The sequence below is a fragment of the Hevea brasiliensis genome, chromosome 1 (assembly GCF_030052815.1).
Source record: "Hevea brasiliensis isolate MT/VB/25A 57/8 chromosome 1, ASM3005281v1, whole genome shotgun sequence".
NCBI classification, from domain to species: domain Eukaryota; kingdom Viridiplantae; phylum Streptophyta; class Magnoliopsida; order Malpighiales; family Euphorbiaceae; genus Hevea; species Hevea brasiliensis.
This window is the reverse complement of record NC_079493.1, coordinates 128134295-128150110: the sequence shown is the minus strand read 5'-3', so window position 1 is coordinate 128150110 and position 15816 is coordinate 128134295. Positions and strand designations below refer to the sequence as shown.

The window sequence follows — 15816 nt, the reverse complement described above, 5'->3', positions numbered from 1 at the left end:
CAGAGGTGGATCATCAGAACAGAAGCCACTAAGGTCCAGTCATCGAACAATTAGAAGTTCCTATCCTCCTCGTATCTGCGACTCTTGTGGCAAACTGCATGGGGGCATTTGTCGTAAGGCCACTGGAGCCTACTACAATTGTGGTGAACATGGACATTTCGCTAGGGATTGTACTAGAGCGCGTCAACATATGCCACATATTACACCAAAGAGATCAACCTGAGGTCCTATCTCCAGAGGTCTACAAATGGTCAATATGGGCAGAGTTAGAGATAGAGGCAGTGCTACTGGTAATCGTAGCATAATGAATCAACCTGAACAGAGTAGTGAACCAGCCAAGATGTACTCCAAGCATCAGGGGGAAGAAGCAGAGACTTCAGATGTAGCTACTAGTACGTTCTCAGTTTTTAAAAGGAATATTATGTACTATGGGATTTCGATTCAACATATTTTCATGTCAGAATTGGGTGTTCTGTTGCTATTTCCTTACATGGAAATAAATTTAGATTTATTAGTAACTAGCTCTTTTAAAGATATTTTTCTAAAATATAATAACTTCTGGATTAATTAGCGTGTTTATTTAGTGCAAAGTTAGAAGACCTAAAGATGAATAGTAGTGATATAATTGCTCTAGATGAGGGCAAAGATATTACTGCTAGTAATTGTCAATGGATATTGTAATCAGAATAAGTCAAGGATATTAGTGGATTCGAGAAGGATAAGAGGTAGAAAAGTTTGATCTATTGGAATGTATCATAGTAACTATGCAATGTTTTTGATGTTGATACTGTAAGCTGCAGATTACAGTACTGACTTGAGATTATTGTGTAAAGCTACGTGCTACTTGATAGTACACCAAGATCAAAATAGTTGCAAACAGCTTCTATTTTGATATAGTTATGACAAGATAGAGTTTTCTTATTGAAAATGAGTTTGAAAATCCTAATCCCGAATTTAAAACTCCAAAGTTAGAATATTAAAAGGGTATAGTTATAAGCTAGCTAAAGTCATTGACTCAGTTATCTAACACAAACTATGATACGTCAGGAATTGCTATAAGACTAGAGATTTTGGTGTAGTCATAAATTAAGATAACATTGATAGGGCGAGGTCATCCAGTCTCAGATATGGGGATAATACCCATTTAAGTTATAACATGAGAGAGACACTAGTTGAGGATTGCCACCAGGGCAAACAACCTACTTAAGACGCGTAACCATGTTCTGAATTATTCTATCAAGTAAGAAATAAGTTAAACAAAAGCAAACAAGATGGTGTAAAATGGCACATAGGCCTAGATTCGAAATAAAGTTAGCAAGATAACAGTTATGAATCTATGGTCAATGATTAGATAAGTAATTCTAATACGACCACAATGGTCATTCAATAAGGAAATATGAATCGAAATATTAAATAGAACAATAGTAAGAGAATATTAGTGTTATACAAACAAATTATACATTGTATTAGATTGTTAGAAGTCTTACATAGACTCAAAGAAAAGAATATTATAAGATTATGTAGAAAGGAGAAAAGCTAAGTTCTCACTTCATAGGATTATATGAGGTCCTAGAAAGAGTGGATCTGTTAGCACACATATTTGCTTACCTCTAAAATTGAAATGAATTCAAATTTAACTTATGACAGAAGCTCATAAGGAACTTGGCACACAAGGTGAGCAATCGATGTGTAAATATTATTGGCTAAAGTGCTATAGACCATCATTCAGACTATGAGGCTACATGGAAATGTGAGAGAGACATGAGAAAACAACACGTACAGATGATTAAGGACTGACAGTGGGCAAAATTTCGAGGTCGAAATTTCTTTTAAGGGGGGAGGGGGGGAGGGGGGGGGGAGAGGAATTGTAACACCCCTACATACATAGTTCTGCGCATTTCACTGTTCCGATGACCGATGTCGATCTGGACAATTAAGAGGATTAGAACCATATTTAGGGCACCTAGAAAAGTCCTGAATGAAAATTAATAGTGATTACCAGAAGGTGAAGTATAAATAAGAAAAACAGAATATAAAAGGTTAAATGAGCCGGGAGTCACAGCGATGGGTGACCGCACCGGGAAGTGACTATGAGATCAATCAAAACCCTAATTTTGTATGGGACATTATGACACCACAGTCCTAGGAAAAATTGCGAAGCTAGGGAAAAGGTGAAAATCACAAAAAAGGGTGGAGAATCAGATCAAATAATTAGGTCAGCGTTCTGGAAGAAATACAATATGATTGGCAAACTGGATCAGACCGGCGAGGGACAAAGTGGTTAATTCACCCCTAGAGGTGACTCATGACCTAACTATCCAACAAAAAGTGAGAAATTAAAATTGTGAAATATATAATTAAATTGAAGAAGTGGGGAATAAGAAAGGAAAAGAAAAGAAATTAAAATAAAAGATTAATGACATCATACAAGTGACATCATGCATGACCTCAAAATTAATTATAATTTAATTAAGTATTTGACAAAGTCAAATAAATAAAGAAAAAAACAAAATTTTTTTTAGTTCTTCTTCTTCCTTTGCCGTGAGCACCCCTTTTTCTCTTATTCCTCTCTCTTATTTTCCATTTCCACCATGAAAGCTTATTTTCAAGCTTTCTAAACCTTAATTTTAATCATAAACACCCTAAATCCCTCAGTTAAAAATTGTTATTAAGCCTTGAGAAGAAGATTGGGAGAAAGAAAGTGGAGAAATTATAGGAGAATTGGAAGATTTGAAAAGCTCAAGTGAGGTAAGTAATTTAATCTTCTTCCTTAGTGAAAATTGATTAAAATTAAGTTAGTTTTGATGGAATTACATGAAGAAAATTGAAAATTTGCATGGTTGGGGGGAGGAAGAAATTTTGGTCAGCTTGGCACTTGAGGGGCATTGAATTGTTCTAATCTAATTAAAGGTGTATTTATGCTTAGATGAGTAAGAATAGTTTATTAGTATACTTCAATTTTATCAATTGTGATAATTAGAAAATTAGGGTTCTTTACCCTTAGGGTTTTGGGGGGGAAATTTAAGAATTTAGTAAATTGATATACCTTGACCTAATTGAGGTTTTAAATGGTTAATTAGTGTAATTTAGAATGTGTTTGAATGGTTAAAATTAAAATGGGATTGTGAATGTGTGATGTTCAATTCTGGACATCTTGACCCTTACCCATTCAAATAGGTATAACTGGAAATTGGTTGCTCCAATTGGTGTAACACCAATTGAAGATGAAACTCAAGACATAATGCAACAATTTTGGTGAAGAAACCTTGCCCTAAAATTGAACACAAAGTGGTGTAAAATTAGGTCAAATCCGGGTAAGGCACACTACCACTGTACAGAAATGACCAAATGAACAGTATTTATTCATTTGGCCATAACTTGGTCTAGGAAGGTCCAAATGACCCGATTTTTAAACAATTAGAAAGCTATGACATAGTACTACAACTTTCATGGAGAATATAAACCCAAATTCTGCCCATAACCAAGTCAAATTGTCAACCAAAGTTGGTTGCTCAAAACTACCAGAACCAAATTTGGTACCCAGAATCTGGGTTTGGACCAATCTGGCCAGCCTTAGAAAAATGGCCATAACTTGAGTTACAAAACTCCAAATGGAATGGTTCAAAAATGGAATTAAAGAAGACACATTAAGTAACAACTTTGATGGAGGAAAGTTGGCCAAAATTCCACTATAGACAGATCAATGGAACAGTAGAAACTTATGACCCAAAACTGAATTTTTGGGATTTTACTTAGGTAGTTTGGAAATTTAATTGGCAATCAATGCCAACAAATTTGACACCCAAAATGTGGTATGTGGGTGCAATTAGAGTTAATAAACCTATTTAGAAGGAAAAAAGTCAATATTTTGACTTAAATAGTGCCATGAATAGTATCACCATACACAAAAATATAAAGAATCGTAATGAGTATGATAAGTCTGTAAAGAAATTATTGGAATTAATTACTAGAAATGGATTGAATGGATGTTAAAGCACGTTAAATTTATGTATTTCAGTTGAAAAGGGATCTTCGAAGGAAAAACAAAAATTGGAGTAAATTGAATTAACAAAAGAGGTTTGTGCACAACTAGTTTTAAATTATTCATGTTTTACATATTTTATTTGATTAAATGATTTTGGTTTTTTTATGTATTATGTTTACCAATTATTGAATTTATTTCAATGATTATTGAAATGTGTTATGGTATGAATGAGTTTAGTTTTAAAAAATGAAATTAATTATGATTTTATTTTGTTGTGAATTGAATGAAACTGGCTTCGGAAAAATTTTGATTGAAATATGTTTACATGGTTTACATGGAAAATTTGATTTGAAAAATGGGTTATACTTAACATGGGAAATGGATTAAATATGTTTTGAATTGTGATGGGCATAAAAAAATTATTGGATATTGGAATTGACTTTGAATTGAATTGTATTGTGATTTATGCTCACAAAAAGGACAAAGAGATTCATGATGTGTTTTATATCTCATTATAGATGCTTGACTAGGTTAATATCTATCCCTCATTTGTTGAGGAGACACTGGAGTTAGCTTTGTTTTGATTACCATGGTACATGTACATGCTTAGATTCTCCTCTTATTAGAGGTTAGATCTAAGTTTCTTATGACCCTTTCGGAAGTTACATTGTTGTGGTGTTGTAATATGCACGATGATTCGATCTCCCCGACCATAGGGAGTTAGAATCACGATTTGACCTCCCCGACCATAGGGAGTTAGAATCGCTTTGAAGAAGGCCCTTATGGATTAGTCCGGCATAGTTAGTGAGATAAAGAATGATTTTGAAAAGTGAGAAATGCTGATTTTCAATTGTTATTTGAGTAAAATTGATTTGAAAGAGACTATTTATTTTGTAATAACTATTTTCATAGCTAATGGAATTGTTTCAAATGACCAATTACGATTGGAAAAATTTTAATTATTGACTAAGGTCACTTAATTATTTGATTTTACCATTGAAAATATTGACTTGATTTTATGATTTTTGAAGAAATCAACATTTCCAATTTTTGTTCTGAATTGTCACCGTATATATATTTTTTATATATACTTTAAATTATAGTTGTGCACCACTGAGTTCATCACTCAGCGATAGCTTTGTATGCTGTTGCAGGTGAAAGGACTATAGAGTAGTTGAGTAAGATTTCTTGAAGACTCATTGGGATTAGCTCTGGCTATATCACAGGTATATCCTTGTACGTTAGATTTTGATGTATGCATGTAATTATGTGTATGTAATTTATTTGAGCAGTTGCACAAGAACTTTTGTAATATTATTTTGGGTATGTAATTAAAATGTAAATTATTGTAACATTAATTTGAGATTTTATTTACCTGTGTATTATTGTAGTATTAATTTTATTACCCTAATGAGTATGATATTCAAATTTCTTCCTGATTTTTGAAATCCATGTATGGTTTTCCTTATGAAAAGTATGACTTGAAAACTTGAATTGAGTTGATTGTGTTGAATTGGGAGATGAAAATGATTTGTATTGGAGTTGTGATTGAGAAAATATATTGGAAGTGTTTTTCTTTTCAGGTTTTGAAGAACTGTTTTCTCAAAATACAGCCGGCACTCTGCCGAAATTTTGAAAAATTTTCGTAACATCAGATTTTAATCGAGGATTTGATCCATGACCAAAATTTCAATTAAAGGCTTTTTAATAAATATTCAATGTTCCCACCACTATAAAAATGATCGAAAATTGTTTTAAAATCCCTTGTAGTATATTTAATAGGTTACCAGTAGGCAAAGTACGGTAATTCATTAGGTGTACTACGGGAGCATGTTATGCCTTACGGAAGGGTAAGGTGTGACAACCAACCCCACATTAAAATTTTCCCTTTGAAACCAATTTGATCCTTCATTTATACCCCTTATTTCCTTGGTACCCATAATCTACCTAGCCATAAACCTAAACACTTACCTACCCTTTATGAGAATAATTTGATTAAGTGATAGATATCTTAAATAAATAAATAAATAAATAAATATATATATATATATATATATATATATATATATATATATATATATATATATATAATAATTAAATGGGATAAGTACTAAAGTAAAATTGGCTAGCAATCATATCTTGTTATAAAAATTATTTACCACCTATGTACATAAAGAAATGAGTTTGGGGGTGGATTAAAAAGGGACAATTGCAATGCAAAATTCAATGTTATTTATGTAGTCCCTAAAAGAGTTCAAAAAAATTATATGCTAGCATTGGTGATTTATTGTAAAGTTCTTCCTCCCATTTAATTCAAAAAAAAATTAAAAAATAAAATAAAATAAAATTAAAATTAAAATAAAAGAAAAGTGTATCTTGATTTTTTAATAATTTAATTATTCTCATGTTTTGCTTTTCTTTTACCTTTTCTTTGTTAGCCACATTATTACCCTTTTGCCCCATTACAACTATTAAAAGTCCTTTTGATCTCTTGATTGTGTTTTGCTAAATTAGTGGAGACTGGATTAGTTGGTTTGCTTATGGGATTGGCACATTATTTCTCCATTTAATTATTTCCATCATTATTTGAGGCACATTAGTTTATGGATTGTTTTAGAGCTTATTTGAGCATGATTTCTCTTTGTAATTGATTGGTATGGGTTTGATGGAATGAATAATGGACCCGAGGCTAAGCGGTGATAACTTTGGTGAGAATTAAATTCCTTATACCTTGAAGGTGGGTATATGATTTGTTGGTGGCTAGAGGTAAGTTTGAGAGCTTTGATGAGTGATTTTCATGAATCTAAGAAAAAGAGGTACCCCAATTGTATATAATTGTTTTTAATTTGCTTGAGGACAAGCAAAGGTTTGAGTTTGGGAGAATTTGATAAACCCATTTTATATAGGTATTTTAGAGTAGTTTTGCATCCATTTTACCCTTTTTAGTTTAGTAATTTTATGCTTTTATTACTTATTTTAGTTAATTTGTTAATTTTAGTTTCATTATATTTGATTTTTGAAATTTTAATGTTTTTGATAGGTTTTAATAAGGTTTAAAGGCAAAAAGGTCCATATAAAAGAAATTCAAAGTGATTTGGAAGCTTAAAGTAATGTGAAAAATGAAGAAAAGTTGCCTAAGGAAGAAGACCAGCCGAGATTTTCAAGGACTTCAACATGCCCCGTGTTGAAGGTTGTGTGAAGAAAAGAGTCAGCCGGTAGGAATCCACATGAAGTATGTAAATTCAACATTGGGTCATGTATACAGAGATTTTGGAATAGAACACGTCGAAAGTTTCAAGGACTTCAACATGCCCCGTGTAACTGGTCGTGCAGAATCTAAGGGCTCTTCCTCCAAATCAATATGAGGCATGTGAAAAATAATAGCAATCCACATGAGGCATGGAGGATGGCATTGGCAGATATGCTGACATGGAAAAATATTCTCTTTTCACACCTTTTACACCTTTTGTCTTTATCCCTTTGGAGACTATTTTTAGGGCAAACCTTGAAGGGATATATAAGCATCATATTCTCATTTTTACCATAAGGAGAAAGAGAGAGAAAAATCAAAAGAGGAAGGACAGAAGGAACCATGCCATTTTTGGAGGAAGAACATCTGCAGAGTGACGTTTCCAGCTTCCATTTTCAGAGATTTAGATTCTCTTCTTCTGGGTTCTTTTTATAACACACCTATTTGTATAGCCTGGTATATTTCACTGTTCTGATGAGCGGTGTCAGTCCGGACAATTAAGAGAATTAGAACCACATCTAAGACACCTAGTTAAGCCCTGAACATAAATAATTAGTAATTGCCAAATAGTTAAGTATAAAGAAGAAAAATAGAAAATAAAAAGTTAAATGAGCCGGGAGTTATAGCGATGGGTGACCTTCTCAGGAATAACTACAAGGTCAGTCTAAACTCAAATTTCGAACCGTAAAATGTGACACTATGGTCCTTAAGGCTATTGCGAACACAGTGGAAAAGAGAAAATCACGAAAAAGAATTATTAAGCAGGTCAAATAATTAGGTCAAGGATCTAGAATAAATATTGAATTACTTGTAAACCGGATTGAATCAGCGAGGGGCAATTTGGTCAATTCACCCCCAGAGCTGACTCCTAACCTAACTGTCCAATAAAATTAGAGAAAAAAAAATTTCGGGATCAAGAATTAAATTAAAGAATTAATGAAAAAATAAAGGAAAAAGAAAAAGTGAAGAAAATGGAAATTATGACATTATGGGGTGACATAAGCCATGACATCATAACTAAACTTTAATTAAGTGAAAATTTACTAAGTCAAATAAGAGATAAAAACAAAAAAAAATTAAAAGTGGAATTTGGTCTCTTCTCCCTTATTCTTGCCGTGGCCTTCTTCCCCACTTCTCTCTCTTTCCATTTTCCACCTCCATTAAAGCTTAATTCTAAGCTTTTAAAACCTTTAAATTTCTATCAATTTCCCCAAATTATCAACTTAAACCTCATCCTTGCATCTTGAAAAGTATAGAGGAGCAAGAAATAGAAAGCAATTTGGAGAAAAGGGGAGTTAAAGATTGCTGCACAAAGGTTAGTAATAAACTCTAATTTGTTTCTCTAAAATTTATGCATTTATGCTTTAATAAACTTAGAAATTGTGTAAAATCAAACAAAAACTATCCTTGGGGGATTAATTTTGGCCAGCTAGGGTTAGGGTTTGAAATGAATGAGTTTGAGGTGTTTGAATGGTTATTTGAAGTGAATTAGGTGTATAGATCATGAATATACACTTTAAATTGCATTAGATTGAACTTTATGTGTAGCTAGGGTTTTGAGCATGTGAAAAATTGAAGAGAAAGTTGAGAATTGGTCAATTGATGTAGTTGACCTTATTTGAGTTGAAAAATGGTCAATTGTGACCATTTTTGGTGTGTATGAATTGTTGGAAACAAGTTCCAATTCGGATTGGTGAGGGTCATTCTATAGGCAGCTTGACCTAGGTCCCTTTCAAGGACCAAAACTGAAAATTTACCAAACCAATTGGTGTGAGGCCAATTGGGAATGAAACTAGACACAAAATGGCACATTTTTCATTTAGGAATCATGCCTAGAAAGTGACCATAACTTAGTGAACAATTAGGCCAAATCCGAAATTGGACAAATTTACCTGTACAAAAATGACTAAATGAACAGTAGTTACATAAATGACCATAACATGGCCAAAGAAGGTCCAAGTGACCTGAATTTTATACCGATAGAAAGCTAAGACATAGCCCTACAACTTTCATGAAGAAAACAAACCCAAATTTTGACTATAACTTGTTTGAAAAACCACCTGTAGTCAACCCACAAAAATTGCCAAAATCCAGAATTTGCCCAGAATTCTGGGTAACACCAAATCCGGCCAGCCATGTTCAAATAGCTATAACTTAGGCTACAAAACTCCAAATGGAGTGATTTGAAAAGGGAAATAAATTTAAGACAATAACGAACAACTTCTATGAAGAAAACTTAGCCAAATTTTCACAGCAACATGACCCATGGAACAATGCAAAATAGGACATCAAAATTGAAAATTTGAAATTTTGCCCAAGAGACTTAAAATTTGAGGAAACAAACAAAACCAACAAATTAGGTAACCAAAATGTGGTATGTGGGTGAAATTGAAATTCCCATACCTATTAAGCATTAGAAAGTCAACAAATTAACTTGAATAGTGTCATGAATAGTAACCCCGAAATAGAAATTTTAAAGAACGTCAAGTTAAGCTAGATATAAATAGATTTGAATTTAGTTTTGGATTTATGATAAATTATGATATTGAAACACTATAAAATTGTGTGTTTCAGTTAAAAAGAATACCGGGAAAGAACTCGAGGTATCGAGTCAAGGCCAAGAGGTGACTCACATAAGGTTTGTACACAACATAAAAATTGTCTTTAAATTTTCTTTTGCAATTTGTGTGAAATGAATTATGACTTAATTGTATTGAAAATTATGATTGAAAGGAACAATATGCTTTTGACCTAACTTGTTGGAAATTTAATGATATGTGATTTAATTGTCAGTAAATGTTTGATAAATTGATAAGATAGTTTTGAAACCACAGTGTCATGACCATATATTTGAATGTCCCACTAGCATGACTAGTGGGAGAAATTAGTTTTGAATTTTGATTCCTTCTCTGGTTGAAGTGTTGAGGTGTGTGCCAGTAGAAGAAGAAATTTGAATGGGTACCCATATATTTGAGCTAGCTAGCCTTGTGATTTCTCATAAGCCTCTGGCTATTAAGATGAATATTATTTCAAATAGCATGATATAACTGTGTGTTTTTATGAAATTCATTTTGAGACTTCCTAAATGAAAGTGTTTGGACTAAAAATTTATAAATCATATTTTGTATCTGTTTTTCATGTTCAGTTCAATATTTGAATAAATGTGATTTGAATTATGCATAAATGTTATTTTAGTATGTTGTGCACCACTGAGTCATAGTACTCAGCGATGGCTGTTATTGCTGTCGCAGATATAGAGACTAGAGGAGCAGCAGAGTGAGCTGCTGAGGATCTTGGAGCTACGTCCCTGAAGTTTTATCGGGTATATTTTATATCCTGATTGTAATATTTAGTTTGAAGTATGTAAATGTATGTACATGTATAAACTGGTCATGAGCAGTTGTATAGAGTTTGTAATAATATTATTTTGGTTTTGCTAATGTAAAGTTTGGTTGATGAATGTAAATAATTTTACTTTAATGAAAAATGAATGGAATTATTGAGTATTATTTTGATGACAATTGAATTGAGAAATGATGTTGAATTGTATTGAGGTAGTAGTGAGTTTGATGAAAAAGAATTATTGAAAGTGTTTTTACAGGTTTTTGAAGAATTGTTTTCTTAAAATACAGACGGCACTCTGCTGAAATTTTTCCAAAAATTTGCGTAAAAATAAAATGGACAAAAATTTGAACTAGTTTTTAAATTTTTATTAAATGTAAGAAAATACTCACCACTTCTAAAAAGTAAGAAAATTGTTTTAAAATCCCTTGTGGGGTACTTAATGAGTTATCGGTAGGTGAAGTTCGATAGTTCATTATGTATTCTACGGGATCATGTTATGCCTTACAGAGGGGTAAGGAATGACACTTTTATTTTTAGTCTTATTTTTATGTTTTTTGCTCCATTTCATATTTACTACTTGTAAATACAAGCATGAGTGAGTAGACACTTAAGATTTCAGGGTTAGGTGTAATGATTCAAGTTTTATTTGTGGATTTGGACTGGTTTTAACTAGATTTTAGTATATATAAGTTTTGATTCTTATCTTGTGTGCTTATTTACATACCTATTGTTAGTACCCTTTGGGTTTTGTTCTTAATCTTAGATTTAAGGACCGAGAAGTGAAAATCTATGATAGATAATCAAGATAATGAACTTAATTACCTAGTGATAGAAATAAACTAGTGGGTTAAGAGGAATTTCAAGTTGATTAAAGTGCTTAAAGGGTTTTGGGTAATTAAACATTGCATGAGAATGGGATTTAGTTTCCTTTAAAACACTCTTTAGTTCGCTTGAAAGAGAAATTAAAGGAAATCAAAATCAACTTCCTTCAAACTTGTATTTTCCTTAATCTTGGTTTTTCCTATCCAAATCCCAATGAAATTTACTTTATGAACCTCAACTCTGGGATCAATTTTTACCATTAATTAATTAAATCTTTAATTACTTGCTGAAATTTTAGTAAATTAGTAAAGTGCTTAGAATTTTAATTGCTTAATTCATTATAATTAATTTACTGCATCTTTTACTCTACTTTTTGGCACACATTATCGATAGCCCAAATAATCATGACTTTTATAGTTTGGTACTCAAATAACAAATCTCTGTGGGATGATATCTTTTCTTTACTACTTGAACGACCCGTATACTTGCCGAATACGCATCAGTGGCCCTTTCCAAAACCCCTCTTATGCCATTTGTCCCTCCTAGACTGCTCATCACCTCATACTCTCTCCAAATTGAGAACTGCAGCCACTAACTATGAGAAGTCCATAAGTCGATGTGCCATCACCAAAAGTATGATGTTATCGTTTAGCCCATCCTCGAACCTACGGCACTGGTCTGCCTCTATAGGCATCATCTCCCATGCATATCTACTGAGTCTCACGAACTCTTGCTCATACTGAGAGACCGTGAGCTGCCTCTGCCTCAAAGTTAAGAATTCTTTCCTTCTGGCCTCTAGGTATACATGACTAATATACTTCTTCTTGAACTCAGCCAAGAAGAAGTCTTAGGTGAGCACTATTGGTGGTACCACTCTGGATACTGTAACCCACCACTGGTAGGCATCCTCCTGTAGTAACGACAGAGTGCACTCTAACTGCTGCTCTGGTGTGCAGTGTAGCTGCTGCAATACCCTCTCAGTCCACTCTAGCTAGTGCTCAGCAGCGGTTGGGTCGTCTTCCTTCTTACCCTTAAAGTCAATAGCCCCATACTTTCTCAACTTCTCTAATGGGGACCCCTGTACAGGCTGTGGCTGTGGCTGCGGCTGTAGCTGTGGGATGACCCCGGTAACCTGCCAGAGCATCTGAGTCATCTGCTCCAGAAAAGCCTGCTATGCCCTCCCAATGGCACCATGAGATGACTCATCTCTTTTATCTCGCTCCTAACTAGGAGCATGTATATGACTACCAACCTCCTCCTCCTCAAGTCTGAAAGACTCTTACTCTGAGGGATCATTGTGACACCCCTTACCCGATTACAATGTAGCCGAGCAAGACATGTCACACTCGGTGCCAGAGCACCCTATTTTATCTTACTTTATCCCTTTAAAAATTTTGTTCTCATTATATTTTAATATCAATTATCTTTCTATGGAGAAACCAGCGGAGTTTTTCCTGTTTTTATTACCATTTGGTATATTTTACTATTCACCTGTTTGAAATTCAACAATATTTTCAAAATAAAATCTCATAATCATCTCATATTTCAATATCATCCATGTATTTCAATTCTCATATTCATTTCCATCCACTTTCCTTCATACTCCATTCACATATCAAAATTCTCATATTTCCATTAATTTACATAATTTGCAAACTAATTGAATAAATTTACAATTTACATGATATACAAATTAATTACATATGAACTAATCAATTTATTAATTTACATCACATAAATATTACTTATAAATTCTTAATTTACATTACAACATATAAAATATTTATAATATACAAAATACATAAAATGACTTATATGGGCCCTATCTATATGCGTTGCTGAGAAGGTGACAACCTTGAACCCTTCTGACACTTCTGCAGATCTAGACTTCAAAATCTCAGTCTAATATCCACTGGGTTTTGTCTTCAGTACTTGCGCGAAGGAAACAAATCCATCGCGCTAAACATTTCTTCTTAGTGGTGCAATAATATAACAAGAAAGAATGTATACAAATAAAGAAAGAATCAAGCATTCTAAATATTCAAGTATCAATTTGATTTAAAATGACATTTCTAGCATTAACTATCTTAAATGCTAATTCGTTCCTCTTTGGAAGTACTGAGTTTATAGCCTTATAGTAATAATATTCAATATACATTTTATTCTAGGAGTATTGTATTTTAAGGTCTCTCTACGATTCTGCAAATTGTATTTTTGTTATGTTTCTATTGCTAATCTCTTTTTCACATTTTATTTAATACTTTCTAATGTTTTTAATTGCTAATATACTTAAATAATTTCAATAATTTACACTGCCCAGGTAACCTATGACAAGCTGATTAAACTGGATAACAGGTCATTGGCACTGGACACCGCAGTGCCTCTGGCCCTCATACCATGGGACGTGGAACGTCAACCACATATGCAGTCAGAATGGCTAAAAGACAATGATAACACATAATCGGGCATAAAAGCCATGAGTGCGGGCGTAAAGCCATGAGTGCGAGCATAAAGCCTTTCACAATACTGCTAAAATAATACCCTATTGGCATGCCAATCTATCCAATCTGACACACGCGTCTAGGCAATACATGGGTACATAATACCATTAAATGTTAATATATTGTGTTTTATGACTTTATTATTTCATGACAAATTCCATAATTTATACATTCATTTGATAATTCATATGATCACAATTCTCATCAATGGTTCTCATGCACCATTGTACTTAAAACATTCTTCTATGTTTTAGGGTCACTCAAATTCAAAAATCACAATTCACTAATCATATTATATATTATCAATCATAATGGCTTCTTTAATTTCTTTTATTATTCCTTATGTTTTTGGGGTTACTATTCACACATTACTATTCACTCAATTTGTTAACTTTTTCATACATAATATGTATACAAATTATAGATACATAATTATTACACATTTTGGATTCTAGACTTGTTGGTATTGATTGCCAATACCATTTCAAAGCTTATTTTATGTTATTCAAAATTTTCAGATTTCATGCCTTAAGTTTACTATTCTATTGGTCATTATTACAGTAGAATTTTGATAAAACTTTCTTCATGAAAGTTGTTCCTTTATGTGTCTTCTTTAATTCCTTTTTTGAATCACTCCATTTGAAGTTTTGTAGCTCAAGTTATGGCCATTTTACCATAACTGGCCGGATTGACCTGTACCCAGAATTTCTGGGTAATTTGGTTCTGCCAGATTTGGTGTCCTAACTTTGACTAGCAATTTGAATTGGTTAGGTTCAGAATTTGAGTTTGTGTTCTCCATGAAAGTTGTTCTAAATTGTCTAAGCTTTCTATTGATATGAAATTCAGGTCAATTGGATATTTCTACTCTGAGTTATGGCCAAATGAACAAACACTGTTTATTTGGTCACTTTTACCAGTCCATAATTGGTTACTCAAATTTGGCTAAGTTTTAAGTCATCCTAAGTTTGTTTTCTGGGCAAGGTTTCTTCATCAAAGTTGTGCCATTATGTGTCTAGTTTCATGTCCAATTAGCCTTGCACCAATTGAACCTACACAACTCAAGTTATAGCTGCCCAAACTTGCTGGACTCACATCCAGCCCAACAGGTCCTATGAGGCAGCATACCCAACCTCAAATCCAAAGCCATAATTCACTTCAATTCCTTATCAAACACAGCCAAATGGTCACTAAATGACCATTAGGACTTCCATTCACCAATACATGAGCAAAACCCAAATTTGTCACAAAACCTAATTGGTCATAATTTCCTCCAATTCATGCAAACCATTCAATCCTCCATTCTAATTCATTTGTATACAATCATCATCATGCATAAACATAATTAAACTCATCAAAATCATCAAACTAACCATATACCAAGGCTGGCCAAAATTTATATTTCTAAATTCATGCATAAATTTCAACCTTTTTCCTTGTAATTTATTCATACTCGACCTTAATTTCAACTTTAGAAAGGAAGCAAAGAGTGAGACTAGCACTAACCTTGTAAGCAAAATTTTCTCTTGGCTAATCTTAAATTTTCCTTCACTTTCTAACCCTTTCTTGGCTGCTAAACACTCTAGGAGGACCCAAGAATTATTTTTAGTGTTGGGGCTTTGAGGTTTTGGGTGAGAAATAAGGGAATTTAGGCTTGAAGAAAAACAAAAATGGAGGAGGAGAAGAGGACTCTCGGCTGGCTGAAGAAGAAGGAGAAATACCAGAATTTTTTGTCCATTTTATCTATTTTAATTGTTTTAAGAAGGCTTGTTCCATTGTGATTGGTGGGAGCTTGTTAAATGACATCATTATGATGTCAAAATTTGAGTTTTCTTTCATTTTTTTTTCTTTTCTTTCCTACTCATTTCTAATTTAATTTTTAGCAATATTTATTCACATTTTATGTCATATAAATT

The 15816-nt window shown here is 32.9% G+C and overlaps 1 protein-coding gene across 1 annotated transcript in view; it reads left to right on the top strand.

Moving 5' to 3' along the window:
- Nucleotides 1-247: 247 nt before the first annotated feature.
- Nucleotides 248-15816, top strand: part of LOC131169448 (uncharacterized) — a 59940-nt gene continuing 44371 nt past the window's right edge. Inside the window, exon 1 of the mRNA XM_058128679.1 lies at nt 248-392. Within this exon, the coding sequence (XP_057984662.1) occupies nt 248-392 (145 nt within the window). The remainder of the gene's footprint in view (nt 393-15816) is intronic.